This window comes from Ptychodera flava, chromosome 8 (assembly GCF_041260155.1).
Source record: "Ptychodera flava strain L36383 chromosome 8, AS_Pfla_20210202, whole genome shotgun sequence".
NCBI lineage: Eukaryota > Metazoa > Hemichordata > Enteropneusta > Ptychoderidae > Ptychodera > Ptychodera flava.
The window spans coordinates 14,020,849-14,035,673 of NC_091935.1; the positions used below are offsets into that span (position 1 = coordinate 14,020,849).

General features: G+C 36.2%; 1 protein-coding gene across 2 annotated transcripts in view; it reads right to left on the bottom strand.

Annotated features, from left to right (window-relative positions):
• Positions 1–710: 710 nt before the first annotated feature.
• LOC139138551 (receptor-type tyrosine-protein phosphatase kappa-like) overlaps positions 711–14,825 on the bottom strand; it is a 60,598-nt gene continuing 46,483 nt past the window's right edge. Inside the window, exons 22-36 of one of the 2 annotated variants that reach the window (XM_070706972.1) lie at positions 14,429–14,516; positions 13,465–13,541; positions 11,681–11,717; positions 10,628–10,725; positions 9,204–9,320; positions 8,557–8,711; positions 8,034–8,169; positions 6,910–7,059; positions 6,084–6,183; positions 5,524–5,597; positions 4,997–5,131; positions 3,447–3,575; positions 3,009–3,166; positions 2,288–2,423; positions 711–1,364 (exon numbers count right to left, since the gene is read on the bottom strand). In XM_070706972.1, coding sequence (XP_070563073.1) covers positions 1,290–1,364; positions 2,288–2,423; positions 3,009–3,166; positions 3,447–3,575; positions 4,997–5,131; positions 5,524–5,597; positions 6,084–6,183; positions 6,910–7,059; positions 8,034–8,169; positions 8,557–8,711; positions 9,204–9,320; positions 10,628–10,725; positions 11,681–11,717; positions 13,465–13,541; positions 14,429–14,516 — 1,665 coding nt within the window. In that variant the 3' untranslated portion in view covers positions 711–1,289. The remainder of the gene's footprint in view (positions 1,365–2,287; positions 2,424–3,008; positions 3,167–3,446; positions 3,576–4,996; positions 5,132–5,523; positions 5,598–6,083; positions 6,184–6,909; positions 7,060–8,033; positions 8,170–8,556; positions 8,712–9,203; positions 9,321–10,627; positions 10,726–11,680; positions 11,718–13,464; positions 13,542–14,428; positions 14,517–14,825) is intronic. The other variant, XM_070706971.1, reaches the window with a different exon arrangement.

The window sequence follows — 14,825 nt, forward strand, 5'->3', positions numbered from 1 at the left end:
CGTGGTTATTGAGGCTTTAAGTTTACAATGACAGGTCAACTTAGTTCAAGAACTACAATGGAGGTTATTACGAATCATGTATTGTTTCAGGTATATCATAAAAAAGGCAATATCAGTTTATTATAAACGCACTTCAAATAGGACATTTATTAATAGCTAGTTGATCAGAGATATATAATTTTTGAATGGTAATACTAGTTAATTTTGTGTACACTATATATATAAATACATGTTCAAAGTTGTTACAGTAACTTACTTTTTAAATACAATTAGGTGAAGTGAACCCATTCTCTTCAATTGAAGAAGATTTTAAAGGAAGATATGCCAATGGTCGATAAAAAACAGAACAATTTAAATACTGCTAATTCATTTTTGAAGGCAATAACATCACAACTAGCCCCTTATCTCTGGTAGATTCAAAACATAGACTAACAATCATAGGTTCGCCAGCCTCTGTTTAACACCCTAAAACACACAGTGTGTCCTTCAGTTCATAGATTTGCTCTAAAGTTTTCCCCAATGTCCGTGTGCATTTTGTACCATTTTATGGCATTTTGAAGACAGGATTGTTGACTTGCAGTGTCCCAGGGTACTGTTTGACAGTTCCATGGTAAGTACAGGAATTTTAGCCGGGGGGCACTGATATCCGATGAACTTTGAACGCTTGCAACAGAATGGACATCAATCATTGATCATACAAACAATTTTTTCTACATTTTTCATCTCTTGTGTAATTTCACATGCCAATGTCACGTGGGTGGCTGTTTTGGCAAGATGAGCATGACGCAACCACTATATTCCCAATCCCTGCATCCTACTGCAGATAATGATCCCCTCATTCTGTACGTGGCCATGCCTCCCATACTGGTTGCAGAACATTGAAGACGTCCACAATGTACAGCACTTTGAATGCATAATGTATATTATATGACCCTACTCGGAGAAAGTGATTCTGATAACAAATTTCTGACGTAAAAACTTCACATCATACAGTTGACAATATAAATTTAGGGATAATTACTGGAATGATTCCAAGTGAGTCACAATGACACTGGTGAAAAATTCCTGGTATTTTACTGTGTGGAGTTTTTTAAATTAAAACTCCCTCATAGAAGGCTAAATGAGATACCAACACTGACTGTTAAAAAAACATTGTTTAAATACTCCCAACCCATCCCTGTTAAATTGTAGAGTGATAGCACAGAATAACATCTCAGGTAAAATTTATGGAAAGACAACACGTTTCCTTGCCAACCAATACTTGGTTGATTGTCTTCAGTGGATTTCCTTTACTTGAAATTTGCATAGGTATCAAAGGAATCAAGGAATTCCATGGCAGCGTCATAGCAGAAACCATACTGCTCCTGAAAGAAATGAATTAGTGAAAAAATTTTAGAAAACGAAAGAGTGAAATTGTATGTTTACAGTTCCATCAATTTGCTTGCTCCAAAGGGATAATGCCACTTGTTTCTTTATGTTTCTGGTAGGTAAGGAAAAATTAAATTTTTTACCTTTCATGAACTAGGAGGGAACTAGATCTTGGTGTCAAATACGACGAATGTTCGATAAATCAAGCAAAGGTTTGCAGGTCTGTAGAGTTGCGATACCTTATCAGCATGTGTTTCTGATTGGTAATGGTTAGGAGCCACATATGATTACGGCACACACATGGCACATGGAACTCATTATATCTGACCCCAGCAACCCTCAACCCCCACCCAATATACAAATCTGGAAGTTTGAAAATCTGACAAACTTATAATTTAAATTCCTTCAAGACACGATAAATTGTCATAGTAGGTTGACTGCAATTTAAACAGCTGTCACCTTCTGGAACAAAAAAACATTTCAAGGCCATATCTGAACTGTGATTGGCATCACGCATATACAGTTTTCCTGCTGTAAGTGTGGTGTGCAGGTTAGTGTGGATTTGCACACACTGATCCATGTAGAGCTGAACCCCCTCCCCTGGATGCAAGTTTTATTTGTTGTGCCTTGTTTAAATTATCAAGTCTGTTTCTGTTTCTGTGTTGCTTCTTCCTTGTCTGATATATCTGGAAGTGACAAAATGGATGTGTTTCCTTCATCTAGCACCTCTTCTGAAATGAGCTGACCCACACTGACACAAGAAAGGTCACACATTATGAGACTCCATGCAATCTTGTGTGACATGGAACACCAAATAAACAAACTCTTGCATGACCTCATACATATGATGTCACATCAGGATGGTGACCCCTAACCTTTGACCTGACAGAATGGAAAGTGTAACGGAGGCAGCACTTACCAAATTTTGCACCATATTCGGCCTGTTCAATCTGAGCTTCTTAACAGCCTGGAAGACGTCAATCATCTGTTCTACTTTCATTCTCTCGATAGTCGCATAGATTGCACAAAGAGTCCCACTTCTGCCAAGTCCATTCCTGCAGCACAATTCATAAAATGAAAAACGTTAAATAAACGTTGTAGTATCTTGAGTCATGTGCTTAAGTCTTAAGGTAGAATGTGCCTCGGGGAAAGATATTCCGACTCTAAAACTTCCACAATTCTTCTCTGATATACCACTAGTGGGGGCTCATTTTGAAGCTCTTTGTGTATTTTCACCATTTTAGATTTTCAAAAACTCAAACTGTGATTTTTCTGCATAGAGTTAACACAGGGATAGCAGCCATTTTGAATTTCGAATATCAGTAAATCTCCGGGCATTTGTTTCTGTAGTACCAAAATTTACACAGTGATGCCTGAGTATTATTCTTGATTTCAAAAAAGAATGGTAGGAAAATTCTCTGAGGAAAGTTTGAGCAAAAGTTTAAGTCTTTCACTTCGAGGCGCATACTATCTTAAATACCAAAATATTGGCACATGTAAATTAGATGTTGGTACTTTTCACTGATGTTGTATAATATTGTGACTATGGTACATGAGAATGAGACTTTGACTGTTAATTCTATATATACAGGTTAAACATCAAGCCACTTTCATTTTACTCTATCTACTCCTTCACTTACAAGCAGTGCACTGTGATTGGCCCATTTCCTGTCTGCTGTTGCCATTTTTCCACCAATGATATGAGATCAATCACGGCTGGTTTGGACTGTGGTACATCATGCCCCATTGGCCAGCATGTCAAGTGGAACTGTTGGATCATTCGGACTGGGTCAGAGTCCTTTTGGGAAACACAGATATGTAAAACAGTTAGTGAACAAGTAGGCTGGATACTTTAAAGTTATTACAAATACGGTACTACAGAGCAAGCATGAAGATATTTGTGTAAATCACCTGAGTGGTGCCAAGCAGAGTGTGATGTCTGAGTGCATACATTTATAAAAATTTTACTATTATACATCTTACATTCACTGTTCAATTAAGCTGAATAAAATTAACAGGTTTGTATCAACTTTCACTGGTGAAGTGAGAAAAATTTAAAACAGTTGGATTTTACTAACCTTTCCTTCAGTAAGATAGAGTCTAAAGACCCTACAAATAATTGATCCGTAGTGGCTGGAAGACGCAACCTCGACTGTAAATGGTCCATACTCCATACTCTCTTCTTCAGGCCAATACTTGCCCAGCGTCTGAAACATCCATTAAAGTTTCATTTGAATTGCACTTCTCCATAATTTTTTATCAATTATATCTGTACCATGTTCAGTTACTCATAAATAATTACAATTTTGCATATTTTGTTTATTGTCTTGTACCTGGTTGTTACATATTTGAACTGGCAGATACAATAAATTACATTAGGCCATTTAGACAAAATTCTTTGTTTGCCACTCCTGGATTTTTGAAAAACCTACCAGCCAGCCAGGGAAAAGAACAAACACAGACGAAAAACAAAAGTGTATTAACATAAGCACATTTTCATTTGGTTTTCTTTGGAAAAATAATCTTGTTATATAATTGTAATAGTGTTTACATTGTGTTTGTTTTCTTTACTTTCTCTGAAAACCTACCAGCACAAGGATGGCAAACAAAGAATTTTATTTAAAGCGCCTTACTGAAGAGGAAACAAGGTGATTTTTTTTTGAATGCCCAGGGGAACAACCAAATATTATTGTCATATTATGAATTATTTGTTAAATCAACAAAAATTGTATTAATGTACAATCTGGGTAAACACAGCAGGGATTTCAACAGTTGTTCCCAGATGTGTCAGGCAGATTAACTTTTTGAGAGCCGTATTTTTTCCCGCCAAAATTTTAGTGCAACATTTTATCATTTTTTATGAATTTTCTTGCAATTTTTTTGATAACTTTTAACAAAATGGACATCATATTTCATTGGCTACACTTTTTTATCAAAATTTTAGCAAAAATCTGAAAAAATTGACTGGGGTATATTTTGTAAAGGTGACATCAATTGACTTTGGCGCTCAAAGGGTTAAGGTCACCACCATTACAAGATCAACAGTCTGTATTTTTGTTCTAAAAAAAAACAGTACAATTTTTTGTTGCTGTTCCCTGCACAAAGTGTCGTACTTGGCCTTATAAATGAAACACAATAAATGAAACAATATGTAGTGGTACTGCTCACGGATGAATTGTAGTCCTGACCATATTTTGGCTGTCAACGGTACCGGTAACATTTGACATTCGACAAGTTAAGGCAGAATGCGCCTCGGGGGCAGATAATTTGGACTCTCAAACTTTTAATCTTGCTACTCCCAAAGGAGTGTCAGGAGAAAAATGTTTTCTTCTATAAGGTGCTTTAAATAAAATTCTTTGTTTGCCGTCCCCATGTTGATAGGTTTTCAGAGAAAATTAAGAAAACAAACATAATGTTAACACTATTACAAATAAAATATTATTTTTCAAAGAGAAACGAAATTAAAATAGAGTTTTTGTTAATACACTCGTGTTTTTTGTCTGTGTTTGTTTTTTTCCCAGGCTGGCTTGTTGGTTTTCAAAAATCCAAGGACAGCAAACAAAGAATTTTCTTCAAGTGGCCTTATTTTGAAAACATATGTATATGATAGCAACAATGTGGACTGTACCTCATCAGTAGGGTCCATAGCATTGAGCATTACAACACTGCAGGACTTGTAATCATAGAGAAGTCTCCAGAAGTCAACAATGGTATTGGGTAGAGGCATCTGAGTGGCAAGAAAGGCATCTTTCCTTTTGTATCCCTGTGGGGGGAAGAGAGAGAGAGAGAGAGAGAGAGAGAGAGAGAGAGAGAGAGAGATATTTCATATCTATCCTGATAAAATATAATATGTATTTTTACAACAGAAGCATCTCTGTTATCAGAATCTAAACTTGTTGGTTATGTTCAGATTGCAGAAAAATCTGTGTTGAACGGAGAAGTCTTTCAAATACATTGATATTGGATACTTCTATAAACATCCCCTTTTTCCTGCTTACAGGTCAATTTGCACTGTAAACAACAAGAGGACAAAGAATTGTGCTTCGGTACTCAATATTTATGTTTGCAGCTCATGGACGTAGAGAGCCAGTGGCTGCCATGGTTTTTCTTTGGACTGATCAATTCCCACAGAGTTGACATCGGTAAAACACTTACATCTACAAATGATGCATTAATGTAATCTGTGGAACCTTCCACAAAGGTCATCAGGTAGGGTCGACAGCGATCCACTGCAATTGAAAAGACAACATGAGCGTTACTTCCTAGCAACCATGGTGGAACAAGTCAATTATTCAAAACCACTTCCACATTTTGCTTACGTCTAATTGTCACGATATCTGAAATCGACAACACTTATCTTCCTTTCAGGACATGTCATGTATAAAAAGTTTCACTTGCTGAAATCACTGACAAGAACATTGGAGTATTAACAAACTATGTATCAAGTCTGAGTCAATGTCTGACTGTTTCCTCAGCATGACAGAACTGCACGATCCAATATTGAAAACAGCGCCACCACAAGCTAAATTTTACATTTCTTTCATTTTCACTGTCACTGACTGTCTGTAGGTGGCTTTTGTTAATCTCCTTCAAAATTGATGGTGTGAGGTCTTTTAAATGAACAATAAAAGAGCTTACTTGAACCCCGTCACCATCAGAAAACCTCTACACATTTGAAATTGTGTTTGATGATTCACATCAAAAGACATTTTTACCTGGAATGATATTAGGAAACCTATTTTTATCAAGATTCTCAGGAAGGTGTCCGTCATCGCAGTCATCTGGCTCTGGCTGTGGACACACCACTGATAAATTCTAGAAGAGATGTAAAAAACAGTCTCATGTTATTCATGTTGTGCTATGTATATATTTGATTGGGGACTTGTGTGTCCAGAAAAAAGCAATGAGTATTGTAACACACCTTGTTCAAACTCTCTGTTGTAAACAGACCATGTTCCGAACCGCGCGAGACATTCCGAGATATCGCGAGAATATGTGGTTCGCAGTGGATGTGTTCTCGCAACACAGGACAAACTGGGTAAAACGGGACAAGTTGCTAATTACGTTAAACACTGCATAAAATATATGAAGTTGCAATCTTTGCTCAGTTCTGCACTTTTTCTAGTTCCATACAAGTTTGACTTGTATTACTAAGCTGGAATCCTGTTTCTACGGGCATGTATTAAAGTCTCGCGAGATCTCGCAATCAGTGGAACATCGTCTATTGTTCAAACTCTCTGTTGTCATTCTCTGTTGTGATTCGGTACATGCATCATTTTGACACTGATACGTGCAAAGAGCAAGTTACCTGTCAAAAAGTTTCAAAAACAACCAACGGTCAACAGGTAAAACTGTTGACTGGCCCTCGGGCTACAAATGAAGCAACATGAAGTGAATACGAACATCTTCTCAGCAATGTTATCATTAGACTTGTAGAACGGTAGGTAGTCAGTCTGTGACATGATAAAACTTTCTCTGAAGTTAATCTTCATCAATAAAGTGTGAAACAGTTCACTTTACACAAAACATGACTTGAAATACCTGAAATTCTTGAAATATCATGTTTTGATTTGTTCGGGAGTTGATCTGTTTCATCCTATACAGACGTATTCTGTAATCTGAAGTTGTGATCGATGTGTCACCACACAAACTGGCCTCCAAAACCGCCTCATAGATGAACACATACTGGTCCTGTGAACAGAATCACATCATGAACTTTGACTTTTCAACTTTGACCAGACAGTTGACTTTGCTGATGATTACAAGTGCTTGTGGTATGGTAAATTACAATATGCAATAATTTCACAGGTGTATTAATGCTGCAATTTATAATGATCTATCTACATTCAATTTGTAAATGCATATGGATACCAAACAAGAGAAGACAGTATAAAAAGGTATGCCATTCTCATGACAAACTAAATGACCTAATATCCAGATATTTTGCAGTGCATAGTTGTATACACCAACAATTTGACATTTATGGTTGCATTTAAGAACAGAGCATGCAGTGAATATTGTTAGCTGTTACAAAGTGTTACTAAAATTGGAACCAACAATACCAACAATATTAAAACTGGATATATCATCAAGTAAGGGGTCACGACAATGCTTGATGTGCACTAGCCAGTATCAAGCAAGGCCACACTGAAGGGCACATGCTAACAATTACAGAATACAACTTCTGCTTTTTGAATATTTATTCTTTTGTAGAAGACATCAAAGCAGCACTTGAGAGCATTCAGGTGTTTCTAAATGGCCCAGAGTTGAAATTTCTGAAAGGATATGCATGTATTTCCCACTCGTTTGTTTTGTGCAAGTTGCAGAAGTAAATGTTACCACCATTGAAGTGGTCCTTCAGAGTCTTTTCTTACACTTTGTATTCTCTTGGTAGAGGTGGAAAGTTGCCCAAGGAAATGAAATACTGTCTCCCAAAAGTCATTTGTGAAAGGTTGAAAGATCAGCTCAAGCATAAGAAGACTGAAGAGAAGACAAATTCTTGCTCATATAGTGTCTCCAGTGTTGAAAAGCTGTTGTTCCCATCTAGGAAGCTGAATGGCATATTTAAGCATACAGAAAAATCTGATAAAAGTAACAGAATGCAAGACGATTTACTCATGTAATATTCAAGTTGGCGACATAGACTTGAGACAAATCTGTCTTACCAGTGTTTGGACCATGTTGATTCTTTGTGACCGTATTCTCTTGACAAAGTTGTAGATATCAACTTGACCTTCGGACTTCATCATGTCCATCATGGAGTCTATCACGATGAAAGTGCCAGTACGGCCAACTCCAGCACTGAGGGGAAAGATGTAGTGTTTCAGTGTCCCCATTTCTAAGTAACTTGAAATTATGAATTTGTAAAGACTCAATAATACTAGCCATATTCTAAATTGCAGTACCATTCAACATTATCTTAGGGGTCTCTTTTTTTATTATTCACCATTAAAGGCACCTTCAGCCAAGCACTGATTTTCACTTTTAACAGAATTTGGTCCATAGGTGTATGGATTCTATTTAACTGATCAGATGAAGCTCTTATCAATCTTGCTCAGCAGAAAATTGAGCATACTGGAGCCAGCCAATAAGACAAAAGTATTCAACAAAGATGCCAATGAGGGCGCCAACTGATGTCCAAAATGTGAAACCTACCTGCAATGTAGGTTTCACAAAAAAAAACCCTACCTGCAATGCACTACAATTGGACCAGTACCAGGTGTTATGCTAGCTTTGACTCTCTTCAGGAAGGCTAAGACAGCTGTGGCGTACATAGGTACACCCATATCTGGCCAGACAGTGAAATGGAACTGTTTCACTATCCGACATTCCTTTGATCCCTCCTGTGTAACAAGACAAAAGCAGAATATTTTAGTTGTAAAAGGGATAAAGGGTTTAACTTCCCACAATATTTTCATAATTTTTTTCTACAATACAAGAATTTATTTTTATTCCCCCTGTAATATAAATAAATACACAGAATTAGCCTTGCAAGTGAGATGAATTGTGTATAATATACAATATTGTTTTTGAAAAATGATATTAACATTGTTCATTCACAGGCTATAATGATACGTTGACCAATCTGCCTTTTGACTTAACTTCGGGAGTAGAACAAGTAGAACAAGAATTTGTACGTTACAGGCAGAACAGAAAGGCTAGAAAATCCATTAGAGGAGAAAGATAATAAAGCTTTAAAACAACACTGGTAAAATTGGTGACTGTGAAATCAAGATTTGCATCATGTATCAGCAGTAGGTCTAATAGATCTTATCTATTGTATTTTTGACCGTCTAAAATTTGTTTCCACAATGTTCACACCAATATGATCTTACCATTTGTATGCGGAATATCCTGATAATGAAATCTGCCAGTCTTTCCACAGCTTCAAAGCACACAGTGATGGCTCCATACTGTTCTTTCTTCTCTGGCCAGTATTCGGCACATTTGGTCTGCCGATGAGAATGACATTACATGAATGACTTTCAAATGCATTGGCTGATGCTGGTGTCAGAATATAGCATTTGAAACACTGTCACAGAGATGTTGGTCTTGATTAAGTAAACATCTCTTGTCTAAAGCCCTGACCACTGTTGTTGCTTTGTTACTTATTAAAGCAGTTCACACGCAACGTTGGCTGCTGCAGACATAAATTCTGACAAATCTTGTCAGTTTGATAAGTCTTTATTGCTTCAGCTTTTGGTTAGATCATTTGATATGTGAGTGTTGATGATTCAGCCACAGCACTGGTAGTGAAAGAGTACCAAATTTGTCTTTCCTGTGACGGAACTTTCTGAAAGTCTCCTTGAAAACGCTGGATAAAAATTTATTTTTGCATATTAATGATGGAACTGTAATGTCATTGGAAACAACCACCTTGTATACTTTTTAAACTGTCTATTTATGAACGAGTGTACAAGTGGGTTGAAAACTATTCCACATGGGTCCACTATGTCGCTATGTAAAAATTACTTAAAGTAACTTACAGTATATTTACTGTCTCAATTATCTTCAATTTCATACAGTTTGATATGTATTCAATCCAACACTCATCAACAGTCATAAATTCAGTGTTTGTTTTTGAAGTATTACAATCACAGTTGACATAATTCATTGTATTGACCTTGATTTTGTGGCATTTTTGTCTATCTGAGCACAGAGAGGTTTTAAATGAGATGGCCAGAAAACAAATGATTTGGTGTCATCTATCAGCACAACATTAGTTTTAGTTACTTAATGTGGGTATGCATCTCGAAAGTGAAAGACTTAAACTTTTGCTTAAACTTTCCTTAAGGAATCTTTCAACCATTCTCTTTCAAAATCAAGAATAAAAATCGGGGGTCACCGTGCAAATTTTGGTACTAGGGAAACAATAACTCAAGATTTACCGATATTTTAAATTCAAAATGGCCGCCATCCCTGTGTTAACTCTATGGAGAAAAATAAAAATTTTCTTATTTCGAAAAACAAAGCCAGTGAAAAGTTTTCTTACACTAAAAGCTTTAAAATAAATCCCCACAAGTGGTATATCAGAAAAGAATTGTAAAAGTTTGAGAATCCGAATATCTGTCCCGAGGCGCATTCTAGGCACATTCTACCTTAAAGAATGACACTAGTTGTGAGTGTTATTGCAAAAACCTGGATTGTAAGCAAAGTATATTTATTGGAAAACAAAGACTGCATAAATTGTTTTTAACTAGAGAACATGGACTCTAAAACATCACATTTTCTGGTTGTTGTTGATTTTGAAATTTCTCACCTTTCCCCTTTCTACAATATTGGTTGCCATGATGATGACCTCTGTGTTTTCTTGCCAGATCATTCTCCAGAAGTCAGGCGTAGTGTCTTCATTGGGACCTGGGAGAAAAGAAAGAAAGCAAGAATCCATCTTAAGATTCCTTTCATTGCTCGAGCAGATGACACAAGTCAATTATTACCATATCATTCCAGTTTCATGCATGATGGCAACAGTTACTGCAGCCTCTTAAAGGTGTTATTTTTTATTGTGATGATCACTCAGGCACACAAAGTTGCATGACCTCAGAAAAGGACTGATGATTTTATTTGTCCAAAACCATGTCTACAGTGCCTGATATTCTGTTGGACGACAGAAAACAAGCAATGATGAAATATTCAAGAACAAAACCATGACTAATACACTGAACACTTATTCACAGGTGATTTATCTTAGATTAACCCTTTGAGCACAAAAGTCTATTTTTGTCCCCTTTATAAAATAAACCCCAGTCAATTTTTCTCAGATTTTTGCCAAAATTTTGAGGAAAAATTGTAGCAAATGAAATGTGGTGTCCATTTGGTCCAAAATTATCAAAAGATTATTTAAAAAATAAAAAAATTGGTAAAATTTTGCACTAAAATGTTGGCGGGAGAAAATTACAGCGCTCAAAGGGTTAAAAAGTTCACAATAAACAATTTGGATAATACTGGGGTTGGCATAGTCAGCTGACATGAAAGACAGGACAAGCTTGTAGTCTGAGGTAACATTTGAATATTCATGATACACTGTGTACCATGAGTCACATGCATCTTGGCCATTTATGACAATCTTCCTTGTACCAATTCAAGTACACAGTCAACATGGCTCTACGATTCATTTTACATAAATTTATTTCCACAAGTATGCAGGTACACCAACACTGTAATGTGTGACCAGACAAGGTGGGAAAATTTAGTTTTTCCCACATTTTCTGATATCTTTTGATGACAGGGTTTTCTCTGCCGACAAGTCATTTTGACAAATTAATTCACCCAAACAGATCTATTGTACCTTTTTATACAAGACTGTACATACCTTGTGAAGCAATGAAGGCGTTCATCCTTTTATATCCCTGAAAATATAAAAGTTTTAAACTCTGAGTTTCTGTTATCACAGACTGATTTTAAACGACTTGTGAGAATAATTTTTGACAATAAAAAACATGAATGATGTATAGTTGCTGGAGATAAGCTTCTGTAGTACTGATGATAATACATGTCATAAAATGAGACAAGTCAATTTATTGTTGATATGCATCAAATAAACTGATAATATCAGAGGAATGGCTGTTTAGTTATCACTAAGGTTACGACACAGCGGAAATAGAAGTGTGCTATGCTGTCTAGACAAATTTGACATGTTACTGACAAAAGAGAATTTTTTTTCTTAAATATTATGCAAAAGATGTATTGGAATAGGGCCTGACTAGAAGAAGTGTCAAGAAATTTGTAATCCATTCAAAATCTTAGACACCAGAGAAGTTAGAGGGCACTTTGAGAAAAAAGTCATGTTAAAAAATCTTGATCAACTGCTGATCATGCAGACCCATGACAAAAAAAAACCCAAACTATGATTTGCCGCCATCTAAAATTAACACAAGGCTTCATTGATCCTGATTGTGTTGTATCATTTTTATAAATCATGTTTGTGTTTCATGCTGTGAAGGGTTCAAGTGTTAAGATAGAACACACCTGGGAGACAGATAATCCGACTCAAAACTTTTTACAATTCTGTATTCTTCCTGATCTACCACTTGTGGGGGCTAATTTTGAAGCTTTTTATCATTTTTGTCTCATCAAAAAATTTAGGAAGGAGATTAGACGCTGGCATAAACCTTTGCTTATGTTTTAGTTTCACCATCACATAATAGTTAAATAAGCTCTCTTTGGTCTTTATACATACACAATATGTGAGCTAAAAATATATACAATGATTTCATAGCAGACCACAAAAGCATTCTTGATGACCAAACTGCTAAATTTACAGACGTCACACATTCAGATTTTGTCTGCCCGATTCTTCACAAAGAATACTTTATTTGGCCAGGCATCAGAACAACAGGATGCTTGCTCATTCTGACGGTACAATGTATGATCTAACTTAATCTTACCAACATGTTTCATTGACTCAACTTATTTCTTGTTGATCAACATACTTATGCAATTAATCACTTATTTCCTTTTCGGCGATTGTTTTGGTTTGAAACCATTGTCTGCCCCTACTGAAGGGAGTATGAGTTTCAAAAGTGAAAGACTTCAATTTTTGCTCAAACTTTCCTCAATGAAACTTTAAACCATTCCCTCACCGAATCACTAATAAAAATCAGGGGTTACTGTGCAAAGTTTGGTAATAGAGAAACAAATAACATAACGTTTATTGATATTTGTGTTTAACTCTATGGGGAAACTAAACTTTTCAAAAAACTCAGCCTATGAAAACTGTATGTACACTGGGAGCGTTAACCCTTTCAGCGCCAAAGTCAAGTTTTGTTATGTAAAATATACCCTCAGTCAATATTTTAAAAATTTTTGCCAAAATTTTGATAAAAGACTGTAGCCAATGAAATGTGATATCCATTTGGCCCAAAATTATCAAAAAAATACAGAAAAATTCCTAAAAATTTGTAAAATGTTGCACTTAAATTTTGGTGGGAAAAATTGCAGCACTTAAAGGGTTAAAATGAGCCCTAAGAAGCATATTGCAAAAATGTGGGAGTCTGAATATTTGTGTAGTGATGAGATGCACCCTAAATATACACAATCACAGGCCAAACTCTGGGTCATTGCCATTCCTACACAGAATTTGTGAGTCATACTTACATCAATGTAATTTGCATTTATGTAATCTGAACTTGGGTCGTCTGGAAGCGGGTCCAGCACGACACGTGAATGGTCATCTGTCGTAAGAAAGCAACACAAAAGTGGAATTAGCCATGAAAAATTTTGACAAGTACTGCATATAAATATAAGAACTGCATATCAATATCTGAAATTTCATACTCTGAGGTGGAACATTTAAGATGAGAATAGCAGCTGGTCATCTTCAACTGTACATCTACGCTTTGCTTACACATGGTTTCACACGTTACACTGTAAAACGTGAATGAGAGCTATAAATAGAACAGAAACATGACATATGAAACTAAAAACCACAACACAAGGATGACCATACAAGTTAATTCCGGTTAAAAAAAAATTGGCTCCCTTTTTGATTGTCAGGTACAAAAGGGCAACTGATTATTCAAGTGCTGACATGCCTGGTGTGTTTGCATTTTGGACACACAGGAAAAAACACCATCTCAGTCTTCCTTTTGGAAACCAGTTGACCTCGTGGGGCCTTTCCACAGCATTGTGAAACAACCGAACCCCTTAGGATTATGGTGATCTGTAATTTTTTTTTCAGTTTGGGCTGAGCTTTCTATAGTTTTGCCCAATATTTTACAGAAACAGGGATGGTACTTAAAAAGGACTACCACAGCCAACATGTTTTCTCTCCAAGAGAAACAATTGGAACTGCATCATGCTTTCTTGCACTGGGAAATATCTGTAGAGAAGTTTTAAATTGAATTTCCTGCAGTGTATTGGAAATCTTAAATTGGATAACAGTGTTCATGCCCCTGTTCATACAAGTTTTAACTGAAATTCAAAATGGCTCGTGCGAACTCAAAATAACGAATTTCTCCAACGTGGAGATGACCACTGGAATCAGGAAAGCTTGTGATTCATGAGACAATATTTCTTAATTATGAAACTGTTGTACTAGTAACGACTATAGCTCACTTACATGCCACGATATTGATATATCTGTTTTTCATCTGATTATCAGCTTTGATGGAATGACTGTGAGGCATGGTGGGACCTTGAGGAAGAGACTGTAAAAAAAAAGACCAATCTGTAAGAAAACTGGGATGTTCCAAAATCATCCCTCCAGCCTTTCACCATAAATGGTTTGATGCAACCCTATTTTTCCAATGGTGTGACTAAGCCTGTATCATATCACAAGGAGGCAAGAGCAAAAAGGATTCCATGAATTCAATATGTGGAGGAACTTCCCTTTGGAAAGGCAAAGTCAGGTATACAATTACAAAAGCTTTTTTCATAAAACAAGTCATCGTTGATGACACAGTCCCCACTTGTTAATGGGTACTTTGATTACATGTCCTCAGAGAGGATAGAGTCAT